Below are 26035 nucleotides of genomic sequence, written 5' to 3' on the forward strand. Positions count from 1 at the left end.
AAGGTTTCAGGGTTTCACAGAATCACACAATGCTAGGGGTTGGAAGGGACCTCCAGAGATCATCCAGTCCAACCCCGGTGCTAGAGCAAGATCACCTAGGGTAGATCACACAAGAACACATCCAGGGGGGTTTGGAATGTCTCCAGAGAAGGAGACTCCATGACCTCTCTGTGCAGCCTGCTCCAGGCCTCCAGCACCCTCACAGTGGCAAAGTTTTCCCTTCTGCTCCTGTGGCACCTCCTCTGCTCCAGCTTGCCCCCATTGCCCCTTGTCCTATCACTGGACACCCCTGAGCAGAGCCTGGCTCTGTCCTCCTGACACTGCCCTGCACATCTTTAACAGCAGGAATGAGGCCACCCTCAGGCTCCTCTGCTCCAAGCCCCAGCTCCTTCAGCCTGTCCTCGCAGGGAGATGTTCCACTGCCTACAGCATCTTTGTGGCTCTGTACTAGACTCTTTCAAGCAGTTCCCCGAGGCTCTTCTTGAACTGAGGGCCCCAGAACTGAATACAATATTCCAGATGTGTCCTCACTAGAGTAGAGGGGGAGGAGAACCTCTCTTGATCTGGTAAATGGCTGAATGGGTTAAGCACCCACGCAGATTGCCCTGTGATGCTGCAGAGCCAAAGGCCTTTGCCTCAAACCTCTCTTGTAATTTGAAATGGCACCTGTCAGGATATGTGTGTGCCAGACAGAGGTCTTGGGGAAGTGGAATAAAAATCTAATACTGAAGAACCTCTGTCACATCCCTTGAAGAAATGAAAATTCAGGTGATCAATCTTGGTTTTGTCTTGTAGCAACCACAGAGACGATTAATAGTGTCACAGTGATTGTGTGTTAGGATGGGTGTGTAAGACCTGCAGATTCTCCCTGCATCCATCTCTGGAGGCCTTAATGCAGGAAGGACAGAAGTGGGTCCAGAGGAAGGCCACAAAAGTGATCAAAGGGCTGGAGCACCTCTGTTGTGAGGACAAGCTGAGGGAGCTGAGGTTGTTCAGCCTGGAGAAGTGTAGGCTCTGGGGAGACCTTAGAGCAGCCTGCCAGTACTTGAAGGGGACTACCAGAAGGCTGCAGAGGGACTGTTTGCAAAGGCCTGCAGGGACAGGATGAGGGACAATGGTTTGAAATGAGAGCAGAGTAGATTCAGATTGGATGTGAAGAACAGGTTTTGCACCATGAGGATGCTGAAAGAGGTTGCCCTGGGAGGTGTTTGAGGCCTCATCCCTGAAGGATCTTTAAGATGTGTTTTTGAGCATCTTGCTCTAGTAGAGGATGTCCCTGCTGACTGCAGTGAGGTCTGACTGGATGACCTTTGGAGGTCCCTTTCAACCCAAACTCTTCTAGGTTTCTATGACTTGAAGATCCTGCCTCATTTGCTTTGTGGAGAGGGAAAGGCATTGAAAGCATCTTGAGTAGGCAGCAGAGCTAAATGTGACTTGTGAAAGCTTTCCAGTGAGAGCAGTTACTGTTGTACCTCTGTGAATTTATTCAAACAAACTGCTTGAAAACATTCAGAACTGCCTTGTTTACTAAGAACAGAGACTGGAAAATAAATAAAATACAGATCATATCTCTTTATTTCTTTTTATTAATGAACAGTAAGCTGTGGCTAAGGTCTTCATCTTTAAGACCTTTGTCTTCATGGTATTGGCCAACAGTAATCAAGAGCTGAAATCTCTTGGGAATGAATGGTCCTGAGGCTCTAGGGCTGTGCAAGGGGAGATCTTTGTCTTCTCTTCCTTGTGCAGACACCCAGTCTCCTCCTTTGAAGATCTGTGAAATAAGCAGCTGGAATGAATCCCAGGACTTTTCATCGTGTGTGCTTCTCAGGAAGGCATAGGAAGGTGAAGCCAGCATGGCAGAGGCCAGCCAGGGTGCTTCCTGCACACTGCCTTCTGGTGTGCAGCGAGGAGGAGTGCTTTGCAGGAACACTCTGAGTGGCCTGCAGTCCTGTTGACCTTCAGAGGGTTTGCTTTCAGGAAAGAGGCACTTCAATTTGCTGATCCCAAGGGCTACTTTTACCTCTCAAGCAGGACATCATTCTTTCAGGATAGGTAGAAAATAAGGAGGCATCTACCCAGCCTCCTTGCCAGTGGGAGGCATTGGCATCATTCCCATTATCTTCATTGTGTGTCTTGGTGTTGGCTTGTACCTGTGGGGTCAGTTTCCATTAATTGTGCTTATACTTTGATTTATTTTTTCTTTTCCTTCAGCTAAAAGCATTCTCTGCACCTGGGACTGGCAAAACTTCACCCTAAATGTATGGGAGATGAGTGGTTACAGAAGCAGTTGTAGCATTTAGTGATTGCAGAAGGGAGGTTGCTTCTCCAGGTGAATCACTGGACTGGCTGTACTGGTTTATAGCAGCCTGAGTATCTTGTAACTCCATTTCACCAGCCAGAACAAGCATGAATCAAATGAGCAAGTCTTTCATTGTGTCCAGATCTTCTGGAGCTCAGCTGTGCTGCACCTGATTGAGGAGTTTAATTATATGAAAGAAAGATAATTATAGATACTGGCCACAGCACAAAGGTATCTCTGACATGGGTGAACTGCAGGATCACTCTTGTAGCTTTCCTGTCTCTTTGGCCATTAGATGTATTTTGTTTCCCTAACACCAGGAATATTGTTTGGGTTTAACATCATTAAATATCTTGTCCCACGCTTAGCTTGGGTCTGGAATGTTTCTTACCCAACTGCTTTTCTGTGGGGCTCAGGAGTGTGAAAGATGGAGTGAGTGTCACTGATGGCCATGCTGTTGTTAACAGTTACAACTGCAGAGCTTGGATGGGCTTAGAAACTACACAGGAAAAGGATCTGGTGAGCTGAGGGTCCATGATCAGTTTGAGAAGGGTGTCAGTGAGAGCTCTCTGGATGCATCAACAGGCTGGTGAAGCTTGCAGGGATTCTCTTGTGCAGAATGCAGTCGCTTCTCTCTGTGCATCCGTCCTGCCACCTCCAGCAGCAGGCTAGTCCTGGTGTGGGCTCCTTCCTGAAGCACATTAGGACCTGAAAGCTGTGTGCAGGGAGTGAGGTGACTTCTCAGGGTAGGAGGTCTGCCACCCATCTCCTGGTGTGTGAGAATGCAATTCCAGTTCAGCTTCCAGAAGTTAAGTAGGGATGGAGTATCCAGCATGTCTGATGCCCTGGCCTGTTATGGACACAGCCTTGGGGCAGAGCAATGTCTCTCTTTCTTCTAGGCCATAGCACCACTACAGTCTGTTTGTGTAGAGAGATGTTCCTAAGGTCACCATCTCAACACTCACAACTTGGTGAACAGGCTGAGTGTCAAGTAAGGGGAGAGCAGTTTTCTGGAACAGGACAAGGGGAGGGAGAAAGGGTCAAATTGTACCCTGAGGGGTTAGCAAAGCCCACTTGAGGGGATGTATTCCGTGTTGGCTTCTCATCCCCACACCCTCTCTTCTAAAAGGAAGAAACCCGTAGTCAGAAGTGCCACAGGCAAGAATTCACACAAGCCTCTCCCATCTGGTGGGACCTCTCACCATTCAACCCTTCCATCTCACAGCCTCTCTTCTCAGCCCTTGTGTGTCTTCCCTGTCTCTGTGTGGTTGCCCCCTGCAAAGGACACTGCTGTGTCCCTGCACTAGGTATGATCAGATTGTTGAGCAGTTCTATAAAGGTCCTTTCCAGTAAAGCAACATTGTTTTATGTGCTTCAGGCAACATTTGTTCCTTCATGTAGGCAAAGATCTATCCTAAAAACTCCATAGAAACACCAAGTTCATTTCAAGACAAAAAAAAAACCCTTTCCTTCCCCCATAAGATTGCAACAGCTCATCCTTCTGCTAAGAAAAGCCTTTGCTAGGTACAACAATAACTGTTGCTGTTATATTTCACTCCAAAAGGGAAAACAAATGAATAAAAGCACAGGACTTGCTCATCTGTAAGGTACAAGAGGCTTCATTCAGGGTGCTGATGCTCAGTCCTTCCTACACCACCTCTGTCTCACGCTTTCTGAAGCTGTTCAGCATTGCTCTGACTGGATTGGGTTCGTTCTCCAAGTCTTTCACAGTCTTGTTTTTCACACAGCAGCAGCAGTCCAGCAGTTCGTAGAGGAAAGCCAAGACCACCAGAGAAACCACAGTAAAGATGAATATGATCAGAATAATAAAGCAGGCAGTGTTCCAGTTGTCGTGGAAAGGGTAAATCTTCTGCACTTGGAAGCCCAGATACTGGGAAATGGATGTAGTCTCGTTCCAGTGAGTGGTGTTGAGGGTTGCCATTCTTGAGGAACTGTCTTGGTGTGCCTGCTGTCAGGGATTTGGGGGCTGAAACAGAGAAACAAAGCTGTTGAGGGACTCCATTGGTCAGGAACATGCTGTAATTCTTACCCCAAAGTGTGAGAACTGAAACTAAGAGCCCTCACACCTTCTATAAACATGGGTCGTGGCATGCTTGTATTTACTCACTAAAGCATCCAATTTCAGATCTCAACTTTGGAACCTTTCTTCCAGTCAGGACTGGTCCATCATGCAGTGTAAGTTAGTGAGTCATGAGGGAACTCTGCTGCTTTATATCAAGTGTATGCAAAGAGAGAAGAGTTAGAGATCATTTTCAAGGTGCAAGGTGGGAGAGCCCTCAGCATATTTTTTTTTTGGCATTCTTACAAAAGCAGGAGCCTTGTTCCAAGTGATCAGGGAGCTGCAGCACCTCTGCTATGAGGACAGGCTGGGGGAGCTGGGATTGCTCAGCCTGGGGAAGAGAAGGCTCCAGGGAGGGCAGCCTTCCAGTACCTGAAGGGGTCTACGAGAAGCCTGCAGAGGGACTGTTTTCACAGGTCTGCAGGGGCAGGCCGAGGGCAGTGGTTTTGAACGAGAGAAGGGCAGATTTAGATGAGCCAGCAGTGTGCCCAGGTGGCCAAGAGAGCCAATGGCATCCTGGCCTGCATCAGGAATGGTGTGGTCAGCAGGAGCAGGGAGGTCATTCTGCCCCTGTACTCTGCACTGGTTAGACCACACCTTGAGTCCTGTGTTCAGTTCTGGGCCCCCCAGTTTAGAAGGGACATTGAGATGCTTGAGCATGTCCAGAGAAGGGCGACAAGGCTGGTGAGAGGCCTTGAGCACAAACCCTATGAGGAGAGGCTGAGGGAGCTGGGATTGGTTAGCCTGGAGAAGAGGAGGCTCAGGGGTGACCTTATTGCTGTCTACAACTACCTGAGGGGTGGTTGTGGCCAGGAGGAGGTTGCTCTCTTCTCTCAGGTGGCCAGTGCCAGAACGAGAGGACACAGCCTCAGGCTGTGCCAGGGGAGATTTAGGCTTGAGGTGAGGAGAAAGTTCTTCACTGAGAGAGTCATTGGACACTGGAATGGGCTGCCCGGGGAGGTGGTGGAGTCGCCGTCCCTGGAGCTGTTCAAGGCAGGATTGGACGTGGCACTTGGTGCCATGGTCTAGCCTTGAGCTCTGTGGTAAAGGGTTGGACTTGATGATCTGTGAGGTCTCTTCCAACCCTGATGATACTGTGAAATACTCTGAAATAGATTGGATGTGAGGAACAAGTTCTGCACCATAAGGGTGCTGAAAGACTGGAAGAGGTTGCCCAGGAAGGTATTAGAGGCCTCATCCCTGGAGATCTTCAAGGTCAGTCTGGACAAGGCTGTGAGCAGCCTGCTCTAGTGGAGGATGTCCCTGCTGAGTGCAGTGGGGTTGGACTGCATGACCTTTGGAGGTCCCTTCCAACCCATTCTAAGGTTCTATACCTGAGTAAAGAAAAAGAACACATTAATGTAGCAACTTGTTCACTTGCTTGATTTTGCCCTCCTGTTTGGGAGAAAGAAATAAAGAACTCTTTTAACAAATATATCCATCATAACTGTTTTGGAGAATGTTTCCAAAGAACAGAACTGAACCTTTGGTTGTTTTTCTCTCACGTGATAACAGTGCTGCTGCTTCCTTAATTCTCCTGATTTTAGAGCTCCTCCTCATTAGCAGAGTTTTGTTAACCCTGCAGAAGGCCAGGTTTCCTTACAGATTCATTCTCCAGCCATTCCACTGTTGAGTAGAGATTTGTACCTGAGGAACCCAGCTCGGGTTTACAGTGAGGGTGGGGAGACACTGGAACAGGTTGCCCAAGCAGGTCATGGATCTCCCCTTCCTGGAGGTGTTCAAAGCCAGGTTGGGTGAGGCCTTGAGCAACTTGGACTAATGAGAGGTGTCCCTGCCTGTGGCAGGGAGCTTGGAACTGGATGATCTTGCAGGTTCCTTCCAACCCAAACCATTCTGTGAATCCATGAACTGCTCCACTGAGCTGCCCAAACAGCACTGAGTGCATTTGGAGATCTCATCCTCTTTGTGATGCCGTGGTCATGAGGGTAGATAACAAGGAGAAGCCTTTCTGAGGAGCTCTGATCTCTTGTTTTCTGCTGTGTTCTCTGCTGAACTGCTAGGAAAGGAATGTTGTCCTTGGGCCAGTGCTGTCTGTGTGTACCCAGCAGAAATAAAAAGCTGCTTTGTGGTGTGGGGGGGAGATGAAGCAAGGAGCTGGGTTCTGTATGTCTGCTTTGGGCGTGTGGAGATGGGCTGCTTCGGAAAGGCTGTCGCTCCAAAGTGTGGGAGCAGTTTGTGCCTCAGTCATGTCTGCAGCCTATCCCCAGCACTTTTGTCTGCCTCTGAATTTCTCTGTGAGTTCTGGATAAGGAGGCAGATGAAGTGTTTGGCAATAACATCTTTGCTGCATTGCATCTTTTTTTTTTTTCCCCTTTGGTGTCCTTCTTTTCCTGACTTTGCCTCCCAAAATAAGGGAACTTAGAGTACTTCTGATACAGTCCAATGTAATAAAGGATAATCAAGGAGCTCTAGTAATCTCTGGTTACCTGTGGCAGCATATTGAGCAACCTTGGAATCCTTCAGGCAGTTTAAGACTGGGTTTGGGAGAAGGAGCTCTAATCCAGTCTCCACAATCAGTTGAGGAACAGCAGTGAGTTTTTAGGTGAGCCTGTCAGTGCTAGCTGAGGGGCAGCTCCCAAAATGTGGTTCAGTAAGGCAGAGTGCAAGGTCCTGCACCTGTTGGGGCAATCTTGGATATCAATCCAGGCTGGGGGATGATGAGATTGAGAGCAGCCCTGCAGAAAAGGACTTGCAGGTGCTGGTGGATGAGAAGCAATGGGCACTTGTGGCCCAGAAGGCCAGTGGCAGCCTGGGCTGCATCCAAAGCAGTGTTGCCAGAAGTAGAGAGAGGGGATCCTGCCCTCTGCTCTGCTCTGGAGAGACCTCCCCTGCAGTGCTGGGAACAGCTCTGGAGCCCTCCACACAGGAAGGACATGGACCTGATGGAGAGTCCAGAGGAGGGCCATGATGGGGCTGGAGCTACTCTGCTATGGGACAGGCTGAGGGAGCAGGTGTTGTTTAGCCTGGAGAAGAGAAGGCTCCAGGGAGACTTAATAGGAACCTTCCAGTACCTGAAGGGGGCTACAAGAAAGCTGCAGAGGGACTATTTGCAAAGGCCTGCAGGGATAGGACCAGGGACAGTGGTTTGAAGTGAAAGCAGATTGAGATTGAATGTGAGGAAGAAGTCTGTGTCATGAGAAGCTGGTGGATGACTGGGAAGAGATTGCCCAGAAATGTGCTTGAGGCTCCATCCCTGGAGATACTTAAGGTCAGGCTGGACAAAGCTGCGAGCAACCTGCTCTAGTGGAGGATGTGCCTGCTGACTGCAGGGGAGTTGGACTGAGTGACCTTTGGTGGTCCAACTCAAAAGGTTCCATGAAAACAGCTGAATAAGTGGGTGAGGACAAGACAAAGGCAGTGGTATCTACAAAACCAGGTCATTTGAAGCAGTCTTAAGCACCTGGTATGATTTTCATGCCATTATTAAAACACACTAAAAAAGGTTATTTTGAAAAGCAGGCTGAAGCAGCCAACCCAACTCACAATTTTCTGCCTTGCTTTTTGTTGTTCAAATTTACATTTTGTTCTTTATCCTTCTGTCTTTGAAGGATTAAATTGAATCAGAGCAAATTTGTCCTCGAGAAGATAGCTGCCGTTAACATTTGCTATGGCCATTTGTTGGGGCAGTTGCAGTGACTTGCTGCTTCCTCTGTTAATTCTGCAACTGAGCACACAAATCTGTAATTGAATACACACAACCATGACTGAGATGGACAGGATTTAATTAAGCTGTTTGGGGTTTGTTTGAAACAAAAGTTTACAGAGCAAATCCAAGCTTAAAAACACTCCTGAGCTGAGCTGGGTCCTGGCTTGGTGACAAGCTAGAAAGGAAACTCAGCTGCCCTGTTCTATGGAGGGGTTTTGAAGGGGTGATCTGAAGAGTTATTTGAAAATCTAGAGGGTGGTGATGAATATAGGGATTTGGAGTCCCCTTTGAGATATACTTAAAACAAGCAAGGTTTAAATGGCAAAAAAATAACCTGGAGAAAGGAAGCTTTGGGTTGAACTCAAAACAGATTTCTAAGGCTGAGGATTTTGTTGTGGTCAGTTACAGCTTGTTTGGTCACTCTGCAAACACCAAGTATAAAAACTAACTCTTTATGCTGTTAGAAGATTTAGTCCTTACTAAAAAATGACCAAGATTTGATGCTGCTGAAAGAGCTTGGCTGTGTTTACATCATATAGCCAAGACCCTTTGCCAGCAAACCTCAGTTCCCAATAGGAACATGTTGGGCACAGAGTCCCTGCTGCCAGCACAGTGCAGCAGCCAGCCCCTTCCCACTCCACAGCCACCCATTAGGGTCTGCATAGTGCAGAGAAGCAAATCCTTGTGCAGGGAGGTGATACTGAATGCCCCTGCTGCAGGTGTTTTGTGCTTCTCAAGGGTTGATGCTGATCTCCATAGATTTGAATGAGGCCAGGCAGATAAATAGCAGCTACTCATTGCTGTAATCACTAAAAGACAAGGCTGAAGTAGGCATTGCTGAGCCTCTAGAATTAATGCAGTACTAATAAGGTTAATGCCATTGAAAGCTGTCCAAAATGATCTGGTTTCATGCAGATTTACTTATTAATGGCACATTGAAATGAATTTTGGAAGCCAAGCTGATCTGAATGCATTTCAGCTATTGGATGTGTGAGTTAAATAATTGATCAGTTCCTTTAATATCCATATTAGATTTTAAAGTATCATGATTTGAATGCATTTCAGCTATTGCATGTGTGAGTGAGTTAAATAATTAATCAGTTCCTTTAATATCCATATTAGATTTTAAAGTTATCATGATTTGAATGCATTTCAGCTCTTGGATATGTGAGTTAAGTAATTAATTGGTTCCTTTAACATCCATATTAGGTTTTAATTTAAAAGTATCAAGCATCTTTTAGACACTGCAGAGGAGCAGCTTGATTTGAAATCCTGCTCGTGGAGCAGAGGGGGAAATGACTGGCAAAAAAATTTAAACCATTTCAATGCAGCACTGAGGAAGTCTTGGTTAAGAGACATCTTGGGGTAATAAATAGCATTTGCAAACCTACATCAGATCCCAGCCTGTCTGTGTTGGATTGATCACTGCTCCAGTAGTTGCAAGGATGATAACGTGCAGCATCATTTTCTCCCTGCTCCAACATAACCAGGTTTCTAGCATATCCACAAACACAGGGTTCCTTCAGGCAGTTTAATTGATGCTGTTTGTGGAATACCCACTTGGGAGAGAGATTTCTGCCATTCCAGGCTTAGCTGGCTTTGTTTGAAGGGAAATCCTTTCATTTCTCTCCAAAACACAGAGGATCAATTACGAGGAAGGTGAGGCTGCAGGAAAGGAGCTAGCTGCCCTGTAAGCGTGAAATCCATTTTGTTTCCTGCCTCTTGGCTGGGTGTTATTAGCTTTGCTGTAAGATGGAGTGGTCATCAATTTCCCATCAGTGCCCAGATGGTGAAAGTGCCTGGCTGGTAGTGCAGGACGAGCTGCCCTGCGCCGGGCAGCAGAAAATCCTCCTCCACCTAGAGAAAAAGCAGCCTGATTCTAAGAAGGTGTGCAGCTAACAGGCATCTTTTCTTTCAGCAATCACGAGAAAGCAAAGAGATGGTTATAAAACGATCCACACCTACCTCTTGTCTGAGAGGATGCTGGAAGAGCGCTGCTCAGGTCCCTGTTTTTAACGCAGCCTATAGCACAGCTAAGATGGAGCTTTCCTACCATTGGCCAGAACATGCTGCTGCTGACAACTTCCTTTATGCTCATTTGCATCAACCCCTCCAACCCCAGGGAGTAAATCATTCATCACTTGGGCTCTTACTGCCTTAAATCAGAAGCAAATCCCCCTTCCTGCTCTCATTTTTGGGATGCTCTTTGTGTGTGCGAGATGAGAGAAGCACCCAGGGAGGGAGGGAGGGCGGCAGTGACTGTGAGCCTGCTTTGCTTGGTGCTGGAATGCAGCAGGTCAAAGCTTGACGTTTGAAGTGTTAACATCTGCAGCTTTCCAGCTTGCTCCTGTGCTCAGATTTACTTGTCATGAACTGCAGCAGACTGTAGCCAGGCAGATTAAACAAGATAATCTCCTTGATTCCATTGACAGAACAAATACATGAGAAGTCATCTTAACTATTTGTTGTGCCTCTGGATTTTACTTCCAGTTGCTTTAGACCTCTCCTTGCAAGCATCCTTATTTAATTTATAAGCTCTCCTGCATTAGACATCCATTTTTAATGATAAAAGGGGGCCCTTTAGGGGAAAATCCCTAGAGGCTTTATTCTGGCTTTTATTTTTCTCCCATTTTCCCCTCTTAATTTAGTAACCAGAATAAAATGTTCTTCAGCTGGAGTCCTACTGACTCTTCTATGCTAATTTTAGAATTGTTGTGCTGTGTAAAGCCTCTAAGCAAATGTCATGCAAGAGCTTCACTTTTTGGTGAGCTTCACTCACAATTACCATTTGGCTGAGCTTTAAATCTGATGTTTATTCCTTGAGCATTCTATTTTTGACTATGCTAGCCCCAAGTTGAGTTTAAATCTGACGTTTGTACCTTCAGCATTGTATTTCCATTATATTATCTCAACTTCAGTTGAGTTTAAATCTCTTTTCCTTCAATATTTTTTACTGTACCAGCAGCAGCTGATTTAAATCTGATGCTTGTTCCTTTAGCTCTTCTTTTTTTCCTATACCAGCACCAGGTTCCATTAGGCCTTCCCAATAATTATCAGAAGTGGTTCAAAATTTGACTACATCCAAAATTCCCACTTGGAAGCTGCCTTTTGTTGTCATTTACAGATCAGCTTATGTCATTCAGCCTGGAGAAGAGAAGGCTCCAGGGGGACTTTAGAGCTGCCTTCCAATACCTGAAAGGATCAAACAGGAAGGCTGCAGAGGGACTCTGCCCAAGGGTGTTTGGGGCAGGACAAGGGGGAAGGGTTTGAAGTTGAGGCAGAGCAGGGTTAGACTGGAGCTTAGGGAGAAGTTCTTCAGTCTGAGGGTGGTAAAACTCTGGAATAGGCTGCCCGGGGAGATTGTGGCTGCCTCCTCCCTGGGGGTGTTCAAGGCCAGGTTGGATAAGTCCTTGGGCATCCAAGTTTAGGTGAGAGGCATCCCTGCTTATGGAAAGGAGGTTGAAGTAGATGATCTCTGAAGTTTCTTCCAACCTGAGCCATTCTATGATATTTTAATTTATGGTTTGGTTTGTAATAAATTCTCCACTAGAGCTACCTTAAAAAGAGTCAAAAAGAACCCATCACAACAAGCCCAGCCTCCCTTGGTGTGCCACTGAATCTCATGGGCAAATCACTGTAACTCTCTGCTCCTAGCTCAGCAGCATGAAGCAGAACTGCAGGGTATGATTTCAGCCTGAATTAACATAGCATAAATGATGATGGTTTGTTAAGCCATGGAATTAAACATGAACTCTTATGGCAACAATGCTGCAGTCAGTGTTTGCTTAAAGGTCAAGTCCCAATAACTTTATGTAGTCCTACTTGGAAGTCTTCCAGAGCTGCATCTCTGTGGATAGGTAACTCAGAGTCAGGATCAACATGATCCTGCAGCAGGTTTTTTGTTCCTAGTTGTCAATCTGAAAACTTCTGGAAGCAGTGTGAGAAAGAGAGGAAGAGCAGAGCCAACAGAGTGGTGTTGAAAGCCTCATTTTCTTGTTTGTTTTCTCCTTTTTCAGATCACAGCAATGGATCATTTAACTTGAAGGCCCTTTCAGGAGGCTCTGGCTACAAGTTTGGAGTCCTTGCTAAAATAGTGAATTATATGAAGGTACAATGGTTTGCTGTGTCATTTTGAATGGATTTTAATACTTTATTCTTCTGTCCTAGCTGAAAGATGCTGAATATTGCAGATTCTTAATGTTCTTTTACTACAAGAGTGAGAATTTCAAGGAACAACTTGTTAAAGTCAAACTGCTGTCAGTTAAAAAAGGAGCATCTTCTGCTATTACTGAAATCCTGATTATCCCAGGTCACTTGAAAACCAGCAGAATGGGATTTATTTGCAGTAGAAATAGGAATTGCAAGGTGTTGTTCAGCTTTTAGGAGTCATGAGTTGTTTATTTCTCAAAACAACACCTCCTGTGGTGCCTGACAAATGACCTTGTCTCAGCATATTTTCCCCTCATCTTCTCCAAAATGCTTAATTGAAATGTCTGTGTGTGCTGTGGCTATCTTGGTTTTCAAACACTTGTGTGGTTATCACATTTAAAGCAATTCTGTAGAATTACAGAATCATTAAGATTGGAAAAGCTCTCCAAGAACATTGAGTCCAACCATTAGCCCACTGCTGCCAAGTCCACCACTAAACCATATCCCTCAGCACCACAACTGTGCACCTTTTTGAACCCCTCCAGGGATGTTGATTCCACCACTTCGCTGAGTAGCCTGTTCCTGAGACGCTCTTTTCAGTGAAGGAATTGTTCCTAATGTCCAACTTAAAACTCTCCTGGTGCAACTTGAGGCTAGTGCTTATTACTTGAGAGAAGAGACTAACCCTCACCTGGCTCCAGCCTCATTTCAGGGAGCTGTAGGGAGCCAGAAGGTCTCCCCTCATCCTCCTCCACTAAACACCTTCAGCCTCCTTCAGCTGCTCCTCACCACCACCTGTTCTCCAGACCCTTCACCAGCTTTGTTGTCCTTCTCTAGACCTGCTGTATCCCCTCAACATCCTTCTTGGAGTGAGGAGCCCAAAACTGAACTCAGTACTCAAGATGTGCCCTGACCAGTGCTGAATCCAGGGAGACAATCACTGCCCTGCTTCTGCTGGCCACCCTACAGGCCAGGATGCTGATGGTCTTCTTGGTGACCTGGCACAGGCTGGCTCCTTTTCCTCTGGCTGTCACCCAACTCCCCTAGGTCCTTTTCCACTGGGCAGCTTTCCAGCCACTCCTCCCCAAGCCTGGAGATGTGATGATCCTTTAGTTACTTGTTTTTAATGGAGCTACTGAATTAAATAAGCACAGAACTCTAACAGATCCTGTTTGCTTTTCCAGACTCGGCACCAGCGGGGCGACACGCATCCCTTAACCCTAGAAGAGATCTTGGATGAAACACAGCATTTAGATATTGGACTCAAACAGAAACAATGGTTAATGAGTGAGGTAAAGAAAGCAGATGTTTGGATTTTAATTAGAAAGGATTCTGTTAAACCTGAATTATAAACCTTTCCTTAACACCCTCCCCCCCCTTAAAGAAGCTGTGTTGATTTACAGGTCTCTTGTACCTCCTGCTGTTGAAGTAACTGTGAAATGAAAGCTCTTCTGCACATCTTTAAGGGCTGCTTAGGATTCTTAGTGTATTTCCTGTCAGGTGAATTTATTCATTCCTAATTTTTTATGAAGAAGCTGATTTTCTTAAGGAATTTCTTGTAAACAGTGTTTCCAATATGCAGGGTGTTCAGTTAACTGAACCAAAGGAGTTTGGCACAAAATTCATAAGGCTTCTTTGTTACTGACTGAAAATGAAGAGTTCTGATGGGAAATTTCTGTCTGAAACTGTGGGTCAATAGATCTGCAAATCCCCCACTGAAGTTCATTAGTCTCACTTGTAGGTGCTAGATTTCCCAGGTTCGTCTTCATGCTGAGCTGATCTGAATGCCTTCATGGAATTTCAGGACTAATACATTAGAATCTTAGGGTCAGTCAGGGTTGGAAGGGACCACAAGGATCATCTAGTTCCAACCTCTCTGCCATGAGCAGGGAAACCCTACCCTAGAGCAGGCTGGCCAGAGCCTCAGCCAGCCTGGCGTGGTCCCCTCCAGGGACGGGGCCTCAACCACCTCCCTGGGCAACCTATTCCAGGCTCTCACCACTCTCATGCTGAACAACTTCCTCCTCTTGTCCAGTCTGAACCTACCCACCTCCAGCTTTGCTCCATTCCCCCTAGTCCTGTCACTACCTGAGAGCCTAAAAAGTCCCTCCCCAGCTATTTTGTAGGCCCCCTTCAGATACTGAAGGACCACAGTAAGGTCACCTGGAAGCCTCCTCTTCTGCAGACAGCCACAACTCTTTCAGTCTGTCCTCACAGCAGAGATGCTCCAGCCCTATGAGCAACCCAGTGGCCCTTCTCTGGACATGCTCCAGAATCCTTCTTGTAATAGAGGCTCCAAAACTGGATGCAGTACTCCACGTGGGGTCTCAGCAGAGCAGAGTAGAGGGGGAGAATCACCTCCTTCGACCTGCTGGCCAGACTTCTCCTGCTGCAGCCCAGCCTCTGCTTGGCCTTCCAGGCTGCAAGTGCACAATTAACAAAATGCCCTAGTGGGGACTTATCCTTGACTGATGGACCTGGGCTAGCTGAGCTCATCTTTTAAATCCTCACAAAGAGGCTGTTGAGACATGGGGGAGAAACCTCTGCATAGTAAACCCATGATGGTTTTAAGTAACACAGCCTGCAGTGTTCCTTTTGCTGCTGGGACTAATACTCTGGGCTACTGAAAACTCCAATCTGACAGTGTTGGTTGTGGTGGAAGCTTGATTTTGCTGAGGTCTTTCAGAAAGTAGCTCCATAATGAACCAAAATATCAAGATGGAATGAAAAGTGTGTATAAAATCATCACTGAGTTGTTAGTGAGCAAGAGAAGGTGAACAAATACACTGCAGGGCCAGAGTTACTCTGTTACAGGTGTCTTCTCCCTGGTTTCTTCTTTCTGTGTTGCTTCTCTTCATCCTTTCAGGGTCAGGCTGGCATCTGCAGAAGAAACTGAGTAGAGTTGCCCTCTGTTACAGGTGAACTTCTATTGTGGCACTGCCTGCACAGCCAAACTGGTTGGGAGCATAACTTACAATCCTTTCAATTGCCCATGAGCTTCTGGTCAGCTTTCTTCTGAAGCTGATGTCCTAAGTCAAATCCTACAGTACTGGAGGTCTGCTCTTCTCAATTTCTTCTACAGCTGCTGGTGCCACCTGCCAGCAGTTGGGGAAGACTGACTCCTGTGTTGTTCATCTCAGGTTAATGCCTTTCACATTCCTAACATGCTCCTTGTGTTGAGCTGTGTGTTTATATTCAGCCAAAGCCCACTTTTTTTTTGTGTGCCCACTTCTTCTTTTCATTGTTTCCTCAAAAAGGGACCTGTGCAGCTTTCTGCCATGAGAGGCTTGATAGACCCTCGAGCCCAAAGGCAGTAAGTGAATGATGTTAAGCCTCCTTTGGTGCTTTTCTGCTTTATGTTGTGGCAAAATCACAGCGAGGCGAGACTGGTGGGATCTGGGATCCAAGGATTTAAAATGCCTTTCAAGCTCAAATCTCCAAACTGGCAGCTGATGTGCTCTAGCAGCTCAGAAGCATGCTAGAAGAAGAAGGCTTAGCATGTGCTCTTTTTCAAGGTTCCAAATTTATGCCTCTGTTACAGGCTCTAGTCAACAATCCCAAAATAGAAGTGGTAGACGGGAAGTACGCTTTCAAACCCAAGTATAACTTGAAGGATAAAAAGGCTCTGCTCAGGCTCTTGGACAAGCATGACCAGCGAGGGCTGGGAGGAATCCTTTTAGAAGATATTGAAGAAGGGCTACCCAATGCACAGAAAGCTATAAAGGTGAGTAGCAACATCTCTCAGTGAACCCATTCTAGTCAGCTTCTCAAAAGGAAAGCAGAGGCTGTAAGGGAGAGTTCTCTCCTGAGTCGTTTGTCTTCTACTGAGAGCTCAAGGGCTACTCCAGGTGATCATAGAATGTTAGGGGCTGGAATGGGCCTCTGGAGATCATAGAATCAACCAGGTTGGAAGGGACCTCCAAGATCATCCAGTCCAACCTATCCCCCAGTCCTATCCAGTCAACTAAGTGCCTCATCCAGTCGTTTCCCTCTGCCAAAGTAGAGTCACCTAGAGTCGATCATAGAGGAACACATCCAGGTTGGTTTTTAAAGTCTCCAGAGAAGGAGACCTCTCTGAGTAGCCTGCCCCAGGGCTCCAGCACCCTCACAGTAAAGAATTTTCTCCTAGTGTTGAGGTGGAACCTCCTGGGTTCAGCTTGTACTCACAGTTCATTGTCCTAAACCTAGGCACCACCAAAAAGGGCCTGGCACCTTCATCTTGACAGCCACTCCTTGGACATTTATAGACCTTGATAAGATCCCCTCTCAGCCTTCTCTTCTCCAGGCTAAACAACCCCAGGGCTCTCAGTCTCTCTTCATAGGAGAGATGTTTAAGTCCCCCAGTCGCCCTTTTAGCCTTCATTGGACTGTCTCCAGCAGATCCCCGTTGCTCAAAAGTGGACACAATATTCCAGATGTGGTCTCACCAGGGCAGAGTAGAGGGGGAGGAGGACCTCCCTAGACCTGGGTACATGTTTCTCAGTGCACTCCAGGACACTGTTTGCCCTCTTGGCCACAAGGGCACATTGCTGTCCCACGGAGAACTTAATGCCCACTAGGACTCCAGGCCCTTTCTCCATGACCTGGTGGTGCACCTTTTTCTGTGTTTCACCCTTGACTTTCAGATTTGGTCTGATGTCTCAACACAGCTGTCAGAGCTCTTCCTCACAAAAGATTCTTCTTTGTCTCCCACATTCCAACTCTAGACTTTCAATTCATACAATCATGGAATGGTTTGGGTTGGAAGGGACCTCCAAGGGTCATCTAGTCCACCCCTCCTGCAGTCAGCAGGGACATCCTCCACTAGATCAAATTGCTCAGTTCTGCTGTTAGACCTTGGTCTCTATCCTCATTATCTCCTCTTTGATTTATTAGTGCACTTACCATCAGTGTCCACTTTGGATGCTTCTCCTTGGCACTTTCTTTGCCACTTCTCCAGTTTCTTGTGCTTATTGTAGCACAAGACCTGTCTCTGCTGTTCAAGTTGGAATCCTTGTTCTGGGAAATGATTTTGAGTTGTTCTTCTACATTTGTTTTTTTGAGGCTTTAGGGGACCAGATCATCTTTGTTAATCGCCCTGATAAGAAGAAGATTCTTTTCTACAATGACAAGAGCTGCCAGTTCACTGTGGATGAAGGTAGGTGTTTGTTGACATGGCTTTCCATGAGAGCTGATTTGAATTCATCTTAAGTACCTACATGAAAAAGCAGTCTTCAGGTATTAGCAGGCTTTGAAGGTGATAATGCCATTAGCTAGATCCAGAAGTCAGAAGGATGGTTTATAGCAGTACAAGGCTAGGAAGTGAGCTCTGGTTTATAATAGATACATTGGAATGTGGCACCAGAAATCCCAGGAGTTCAAATGTAGCAGTACAGAGGAGACTAAAAGTCAACTGTGACTGCAATGGCATCTAACATACAAAGAGTAGCCAAAAAAACCCCCAAAACAAACAGACTGATGGCTTCAGTTTATTAATAATGTGCCTTTTGTTGGGAAACATGATGAGAAGCCACAAATAGAACAGGAGGAGGAAGCAAACAGGGAGGACATGTGAGTCTTAAGAGGGGTGTGGGAGTACTTTGCAACTTGGAGAGGGCAGGTGTGAATAGAGCAGTTCCTTGGAGCTGGAGCAGAAGTTCAGCATTGTGCTTTCTGGCTGCCAAACAATGGTAAAATCCTCTGGTGCCTGTTTATACCCAGAAATTAATTACACAAATCATAACCATAGAATCATAGAATGGTTTGGCTTAGAAGGGAACTCCAAAAGTCATCCAGTCCAAACCCCTGCAGTCAGCAGGGGCATCCTCCACTAGAGCAGGTTGCTCACAGCCTTCTCCAGCCTGACCTTGAAGATGTCCAGGGATGGAGCCTCAACTACCCCTGGGCAACCTGTTCTCACAGTGCAAAACTTGTTCCAATCATCCAATCTCAATTTGCTCTTCCTCTCATTTCAAACCACTGTCCCATCTCCTCTCACTGCAGGCCTTTGCAAACAGTCCCTCTGCAGCCTTCTTGTAGCTTCCTTCATGTACTGGCAGGCTGCTCTAAGGTCTCCCTGGAGCCTTTGCTTCTCCAGGCTGAACAACCCCAGCTCCCTCAGCCTATTTTCATAGCAGGGGTGCTCCAGCTTCTTGATCATCTTTGAGGCCTCCTCTAGACCTACTCTATCACGTCCATGTCCTTCCTGTGTTGAGGCCTCCAGAGCTGGACACAGTACTCCACTTTGAGCTCTTACCAGGGCGAAGCAAAGTGGCAGAATAGCCTCTCAGTCTGCTGGAGATCCCTGCCCTGTTGCTCTTAGTATGTAATAACTTCAGGATTCACTGTGGACTTAAGAACAGAGCCCATTTTACTGAGACCCAGCAGGAGACATCTGCCAGCAGCTCAGCAGGTAGCCAGTATAAATAAATCCAAACCTGCTGATAGACAAGGGATTCTGTTTGAGCATTAATCTGTGTTTAGGAACAAGCAATCCAGGCTCTTGATATGAAAGGGAGGGAAAGATGAAAAAAGAAAACAGCCCTCTGAACCCCATTGAAACAGAAAATGAAGCCTTTTGCTTCAGCCTCCTGATGAAAGCAGGCATTTATCCTGCTGCAGTGTCTGTCAGGAAGGGGTTTGGCAGCGTCCGGTGTGCTGGTAGCTCAAGGTGGCTTGGCTTTGCTTGCTTTCATCCACAGGTGGCAGCACGTCCCCATGTGATCCGAAAATGATTTATTTCTGTTGTGTTCCTGCTGGGGTTGGGTTTGCCTTTCCGGCAGCTGCTTTGTTCTCAGAGAGAGCAGAAATACTTTTCTCTGGTGAATTTTGTGATCCGCCGCAGCTCCGAGAACGTCCCTGAGCGAGTTTCATTTACTCGGTGCAGCTGGAACAGGTTCTTTTTCCAACTGTACTATCCTGTGATGAAGAAAAGCCATCCTTCTGCTTTACAGCTCTTCCCAAAGCACCAGCAGCATGTCTCTCAGGAGTCATTGGCAGAATTGTCTGCCTGCAGGATGAGTTATGACACGTTCCTGCCTTAGCGATGCTCTTTCAGCTCATTATCTCCACCAACGTTAAAACAAAGTTTTTTAGAAGGCTGCAAAATAAGCCTTGAAGTGTTGTCAGACTCTTTGATCTAGCAGCTGATGACAGTTCAAAATATGTTTCTAGTTCAATGTTTATCCTTGAAAGAAGGGCTCTGCACTCCTCAGTGCCTGTCTCTGCTGGGTGACACTCTCCAGTTTCAAACACATGTTGCCTGGGATTAATATTCTTTAAAAGTTAGAGGATCATCCCTTTACCGTTGCTGTCTGAGCTGCACCAGTAGAGGAGGAGCTGCTGGGGCAATTTGGAGCTCAAATAGTAGCAAGAACTGCTTTCTGGCAGTGCCTAGCTCTACCCGTGCTGACTGGACAAAGCTTTTCTTTCTCCCCTTTTAGTAACAACCCCTCCGTGTACTGCGGCAGCAGTGCAGCACCTATATATCATCAGCTGAAGGGTACTGGAGAAGGGGTTTTGCAGTAAGGAACAGCTTTTGTTCTTCCTTTTATGTGATTAGCCAAGGAGGGTTCAGATTGCATGTGTTCCTTCTTGACTTCCTGCCTAATTAATCTCCTGTCAGTGGTGTGCAGCTGAAAGCATCTTTAAAAGCCGGGGGTAGATTTCAGGTGCCACAGCCAAGGCCAGCGCTGCCCTCTCTGTGCTGGGGCTCTCAGCACTTTGCATGAGAACCAAGCTTTCACCCCGTGCTGGCTGAGTGCTGAGAGGCCACTCTGGTTGCTTCACTCTCAAGAGGTGCTTTCGTTCCCATCTGAATGCAACATGGAGAAGCATTTTTAATGCCTAAAAGTTGGGCAGCTTTGTTTTACAGGGCTTTGATTTTCTGCTTTCGAGGAGCTTTGAAAGAATGGGCAAAGCTTCTTCAGCTTAACAGTATGAAAATTGCTTGGGATCACTGATGACCTGTGGCTCTGGCTTGAAAATCCAAGCTGGTACAGGAGCAGCACAGACTTAATATCAAGCAGCTTTTCCTTCTGGTGTAAATCCAGTGCTGTATTCCCTGGGGACTGTTAGGAAGGACAGGGACTTGCTGGGCAGGGTACACCAAAGGGCTGCAAAGATGCTCAGGGGACTGCAGCATCTCTGATGAGGAAAAGCTGAGGGAATTGAGGCTTTTCAGTCTGAAGAAGAGCAGCCTGAGAGGTGCTCTCATCAGTGTTGATCAGTAATTCCAGAGTGGGTGGCAGGAGAATGGGGCCAGACGTTTTTTGTGGTGCCCAGTGACAGGACAAGGGGTGCAGGAACAAACTCGGACATAACATAGAATCATAGAATCAAGCAGGTTGGAAGAGACCTCCAAGCTCATTCAGTCCAACCTAGCACCCAGCCCTGCCCAATCAGCCAGACCATGGCACTAAGTGCCTCAGCCAGGCTTTGCTTCAACACCTCCAGGGACAGCAACTCCACCACCTCCCTGGGCAGCCCATTCCAATGCCAATCACTCTCTCTGACAACAACTTCCTCCTAACATCCAGCTTAGACTTTCCCCGGCACAACTTGAGACTGTGTCCCCTTGTTCTGTTGCTGCTTGCCTGGGAGAAGAGGCCACCCCCCACCTGGCTACAGCCTCCCTTCAGGTAGTTGTAGACAGCAGTGAGGTCACCCCTGAGCCTCCTCTTCTGCAGGCTGCACACCCCCAGCTCCCTCAGCCTCTCCTCATAGGGTTTGTGTTCCAGGCCCCTCACCAGCTTTGTCACCCTTCTCTGGACACCTTCCAGCACCTCAACATCTCTCTTGAGCTGAGGGGCCCAGAACTGGACACAGCACTCAAGGTGTGGCCTGAGCAGTGCTGAGTACAGGGGCAGAATAACCTCCCTTGTCCTGCTGGCCACACTGTTCCTGGTGCAGGCCAGGATGCCATTGGCTGTCTTGGCCACCTGGGCACAAGTTCCATATAGGAGGAACTTGTTTAATGGAAGAGTGATGGAGCCCTGGAACAGGCTGCCTAGAAAGGTGGTGGAGTCTCTATCTCTGGAGACATTCCAAACCCACGTGGATGTTGTTTCTGTATGACTTTCTCTGGGTGATCCTGCTTTGGCAGGGGCTTGGACTTGATGATCTCCAGAGGTCCCTTCCAACCCCTGCCACTCTGTGATCCTGTGACTCCATCTTTCCATCACTCCGTTGTTTCTTCCCGTCTGCTATTGTCTGTTGTTGTCCTGTGCTGAGATTTTGTCTCAGCTCAGTGAAGACTTTTAAGCTGAGTTTTAATCTCTGGCAGATTTTATTACCAGCATGATAGTGGCAGTTTATCTCCAGAAGCCATCTCAAGTGTTTTCTGCAAGAGCAGGTGAGGCAGTCAGAAGTGCAGGGTGGGCTGTGCTGAAGTCACCATGCAGCTATTTACCCATGACTTTGTTCCCCAGTGTCAGTGCAAGTGGGGTTTGTGTGTGAGGCACTTTGTGGTACATTAAATGTGAGGTAACTCTGTGTCCCTACCCCTTGGGTACTTCAGAGAGTGAAGGTGGTTCCAAATTCTTTCTTCTGCTGTGTGTTGGTTACTTCTGGTCAAAGCCTGCTGTTTTGAGGTTTCACATTCATAGGATGGTTTCATTTGGAAGGGACCTTAAAAGATTATCCAGTTCCAACCCCCCTGCCATGGGCAGAGACACCTCCCTTTCACCCAGGTCTGATCCAGCCTGGCCTTGAACACCTTCAGGGAGGGGACATCCACAACCTCCCTGGGCAACCTGTTCCAGTGTTTCCCCACCCTCACTCAATAATTTCTTCCTAATCTCCAGCCTCAGTCTCCCCTCCTCAAGATTCAGTTGCCTCTCATCCTGTCACTACAGGCCCCTGTAAAATGTCACTTCCTGGCTTTCTTGTAGGCCCCCTTCAGCTACTGGAAGGCTTCTTTAATGTCTCCCCAAAGCCTTTTCTTCTCCAGGCTGAACAGCCCCAGCTCCAGCTTGTCTCCACAGCAGAGGTTCTCCAGCCCTCTGATCATTTCTGTGGCCTCCTCTGGACCCTGTCCAGCATCTCCATGCCCCTCTTATGCTGGGGGCACCAGAACTGGAGGCAGTGCTGCAGGTGGGATCTCAGCAGAGCAGAGGGGCAGAATCCCCTCCCTGTACTGCTGCCATCCCTGCTTTGGATGCAGCCAACACACAGCTGCCTGCTGGGCTGGCACTGACCATTGCTGACTCATGGGGAGTTTGTCACCCTCAAGTCCTTCTCCCCCAGGCTGCTCTCCAGCCTCTTTTTGTCCAGCCTGGATTTGTGCTTGGAATTACTCTGACCCAGGTGTAGGACCTTGCAGTTGGCCTTGTTGAACTTCATGAGGTTGGCTTGGGCCCACCTCTCCAGCCTGTCCAGGTCGTTCTGGATGGATCCCTCCCCTCCAGCATGTCAGCAGCACCACACAGCTTGGAGTCGTCTGCAGAGTTGCTGAGGTGGCCTGGATCCCACTGCCCATGTCACTGACAAACACCTGAGCTGGCCTTTCAGTGTGCTTGTGCTCTCACTCCCTGCTCTCATTCCTTGAAAGGCCAGAAGTTAATTATCTGGAGGAGCAAGGAAGCAGCCTGTGAGTAGCTTATGAGTTAAGGTGTTTCAGTGGTCAAACTGCAAGTTGGAGCACAGGGGATTTGTTCACAGCCCGGGCAAGACAAGGAGCACATACCTCAGGTACCAATGTCACAACTGCCTACCTCTTCTGAGGAAGAGCTGCACTGGCAGCTTGACTTCAGAGCTCTGCTGAAAATTGCTCCTTGGAGGTTCACAGTATCTGCATTGCTTTGCCCAGAAACTCTTTGGAAATTTCTTCCCAGGAGAGTTTTTCTGTGCTCCATCTTATTGCAGGAGCCTAAGAGGCAGGAGAAGTTGGCAGCTTGCCTGAATGCAGCCAGCTGCAGTCAGGTGAAGTCCCTGCCTTTACTGTTGGACACTTGTTTTCCTTCCATGGCTTTTCTATGCTGCTTCTGGCTGATCTGTCAAATAGTTTAGTGTCTGTGTCAGGAGAGTCTCTCACCTTTGCAGTGCTTTGATGGTGTGAAGATCACCTAGGGGTGGACAGGACATGGAGAAGGAGAATCTAAAGCGCTGTGCAGTCAGAATGGTTACCTGTGCTGCAGGAGTGCCTGCTTATGAGCCTCTTCTTCATGCCTGGCTGAAGCAGGCCAGCATGTGGTGAGCTTTCTGCTCCAACAAGCCCCTTTCTGCTCATCACACCAGTTCCCAGCTCTCTGTGCCCAGTCCACAGAGAGAAGAAAGATGTACAAAATGGGTCCAGTGTATCGAAACCGTCTCCAGCAACTGCCTGCTGTCACTGCTGTCTGCTCTGCTGATGCATCAGCTCATCACAACATCTTGCTTTCTGGCTTCTGCTCTCCCCAGGGACAGGCCAGCCTGCTGCAGCCTCCTGCCTGGCCAACCATAAGTGTGGACACTGCTCCAGAGGTGGTGGAGCACAGTAATTGGGTCACTGCTTGCCATTTCCTCCTCCTCAGCCCCTCTCATGAACCACTGCTTTTAACAAGTGGTGACCCCTTTTGCTTGGAGCCATGCAGCAAAGCCAGAGTGACAGCATTTCAGCTTCTTCTCAAAGGAGCTGGAGAAATTCCTTTCAGTCTTGGGTCAGAGGGATGAATGTTGAGGGGCAGAAACACCACAGCTAGAAGCAGGGAAGGTGGTTTCTTGGGAGCTGTGTTTATTGCCAGCTTTTCCTGTCGCTTCTCCTATTTCAGAGAGGATGTTGCAATAATTCAGCCTATTCCCAAGCTCTAAACTTTCACCAGCTGAGAGGAGCAGAGTCCTTGGAGACTTCTGACTAAGTCTGACAGGTAATGTGGCAATGGTTCAGTGCCAGCCCGACAGCTGCTTGCTGCCTTCAGTGCTTGCTCTTAGCTCAGTGTCTGGTGTTACACTGACTGGGTTTCGTGATGAGATGATAGATGAACCTCTCTTTTTCCCTTCAGACAGCACCCTCACTGCAAGCAACTTCTATGCACAGCCCTCTGGGTGCTTCTCCACCTTTTTCCTGTGCTTTTAGTTGTGAACCAAGCCTTCAACACAGAGTATTTCCATGAGAGGAGACTCTGGGTGTGACTCTTCCCCCCTTCCCTAGGCATTGAGGTGTTTTAATGCCCTACACAGAGCTTCAGCATGGAATTAAAGTTCTTTTGCAGTAACCATACCATAGAATCATATCATAGAATCAAGCAGGTTGGAAGAGACCTCCAAGATCATCCAGTCCAAACTAGCACCCAGCCCTAGCCAGTCAACCAGACCATGGCACTAAGTGCATCAGCCAGGCTTTGCTTGAACACCTCCAGGGACAGTGACTCCACCACCTCCCTGGGCAGCCCATTCCAAACAAAGATTTCAGTCTGGAGAAGAGAAGACTGAGATAAGATCTTGCTGAAAAAAAGTTCATAAATATTTGAAGGATGGGTGCCAAGAAGAAGGGGCCAGGCTCTTTTCAGTGGTCTTCTGTGATAGGACAAGAGGCAGTGGACACAAACTGGAACCCAGGAAGTTTCACTTCTGTGCTGTGAGGGTGCTGGAGCCCTGGAGCAGGCTGCCCAGAGAGGTTGTGGAGTCTCCTTCTCTGGAGACATACAAGAGCCATCTGGATGTGTTCCTGTGTGACCTGTCCTAGGTGACCCTGCTTTGTCAGTGGGCTTGGACTCGATGCTCTCTGGAGGTTCCTCCCACCATTCCACGATTCAATTGGTGGTGCTGAAAGCAGCCTTTAACAGGCGTTGCAGAACAACTGTGCAGTGACTCTGCTGGGGCCAGTTAGCAGATTAAATTATCTCTGTATAAAGCCCATTTTAGCTTTGTGGTTTTGACTCTCAGTGACTGTTCCATTCCTGCTTTTTGGCCAAGTATTAAAGGTGAAGTGAAGCTGTAATGATGGTGTAACCACTGGGGTTAGACATTAACTGTGACCTGCCTTCCTCTGCACACTGAGCCTTGAAGAGCTGACCATTTCTTTTCTGGTGTTTAATTTTTCACTTCTGTTCTCAGAAGAATGTAAGATCAGTTTAACCTTAAGCACCTACCCTCAGCCTGGGTGCTGGGTTGTGTTCTTTTTGCACTGGGCCATATTTGTCCATATGTCATGAGCTCTGAGAAGGGAACATCAGGTGTGTTTGTAGCAGAAAGTGATGAATAAAAGTGTGCTGGCATAGGATGGTTTGAGTTGGAAGAGACCTTAATGATCATCCAGTGCCAACCCTCCTGCCATGGGCAGGGACATCTTCCACTAGACCAGGTTGCTCAAGGCCTCATTTAGCCTGATCTTAAACACTCCCAGGGTCTAGTTGACTGGATAGGGCTGGGTGCTAGGTTGGACTGGATGATCTTGGAGGTCTCTTCCAACCTGCTTGATTCTATGAGGCATCCACAACTCATCTGGGCAACCCTTTCCAGTGTCTCACCACCCTCCCAGTAAAGAATTTCTTCTAATGTCCAATCTAAACCTACCTACCCTTCTATAGTTTAAAACCATTTCCCCCTCAGCCACAGGCTATTATAATAAATTGCCCCCTTCTGATACTGGGAGGCTGCTCTAAGTTCTTTCTGGAGCCTTCTCTTCTTCAGGCTGAACAGCCTTAACTCACCCAGACTGTCCCTGCAGGAGAGGTGATGTAAAAGTCAGGTAAGACTCTCACTATCACCTTGTGTGCACCTGCCTGTTGTGCCACTTGGAGGACTGGCCTGCATCCCATCAGCTCCCAGAGGAGCCACCCATGCAGGCACAACACAGCCTTCAAGCATTTCTAACAGGATCTGTTTCACAGGGAGTCCTGGTGGATGGAAGGGTGGCCATGAGCCAGCAGTGTGCTCTCGTGGC

The 26035-nt window shown here is 47.6% G+C and overlaps 2 protein-coding genes across 6 annotated transcripts in view; one reads left to right on the plus strand and one right to left on the minus strand.

Moving 5' to 3' along the window:
- The window catches only part of GTF2E2 (general transcription factor IIE subunit 2), a 36419-nt gene that overhangs the window by 3090 nt on the left and 7294 nt on the right, over nucleotides 1–26035 (plus strand). For 4 of the 5 annotated variants that reach the window (XM_064149758.1, XM_064149756.1, XM_064149759.1 and 1 more), the window contains exons 3-6: nucleotides 12063–12154; nucleotides 13380–13487; nucleotides 15737–15919; nucleotides 17239–17332. In XM_064149758.1, coding sequence (XP_064005828.1) covers nucleotides 12063–12154; nucleotides 13380–13487; nucleotides 15737–15919; nucleotides 17239–17332 — 477 coding nt within the window. The remainder of the gene's footprint in view (nucleotides 1–12062; nucleotides 12155–13379; nucleotides 13488–15736; nucleotides 15920–17238; nucleotides 17333–26035) is intronic. The other variant, XM_064149761.1, reaches the window with a different exon arrangement.
- On the minus strand, nucleotides 1553–10098 carry SMIM18 (small integral membrane protein 18). The gene is made up of 2 exons (XM_064149745.1): nucleotides 10012–10098; nucleotides 1553–4286 (listed from the first exon to the last, which is right to left on the minus strand). Exon 2 carries the CDS (start codon nucleotides 4239–4241, stop codon nucleotides 3948–3950), a length of 294 nt encoding a protein of 97 aa, XP_064005815.1. The 5' UTR covers nucleotides 4242–4286; nucleotides 10012–10098; the 3' UTR covers nucleotides 1553–3947.

This window comes from Pogoniulus pusillus, chromosome 10 (genome assembly GCF_015220805.1).
Source record: "Pogoniulus pusillus isolate bPogPus1 chromosome 10, bPogPus1.pri, whole genome shotgun sequence".
Classification (NCBI taxonomy): Eukaryota; Metazoa; Chordata; class Aves; order Piciformes; family Lybiidae; genus Pogoniulus; species Pogoniulus pusillus.

Bases quoted from the DNA above. Each gene is read 5' to 3' on its own strand.
- SMIM18 (XM_064149745.1), bottom strand. From the start codon at position 4,241: ATGGCAACCCTCAACACCACTCACTGGAACGAGACTACATCCATTTCC.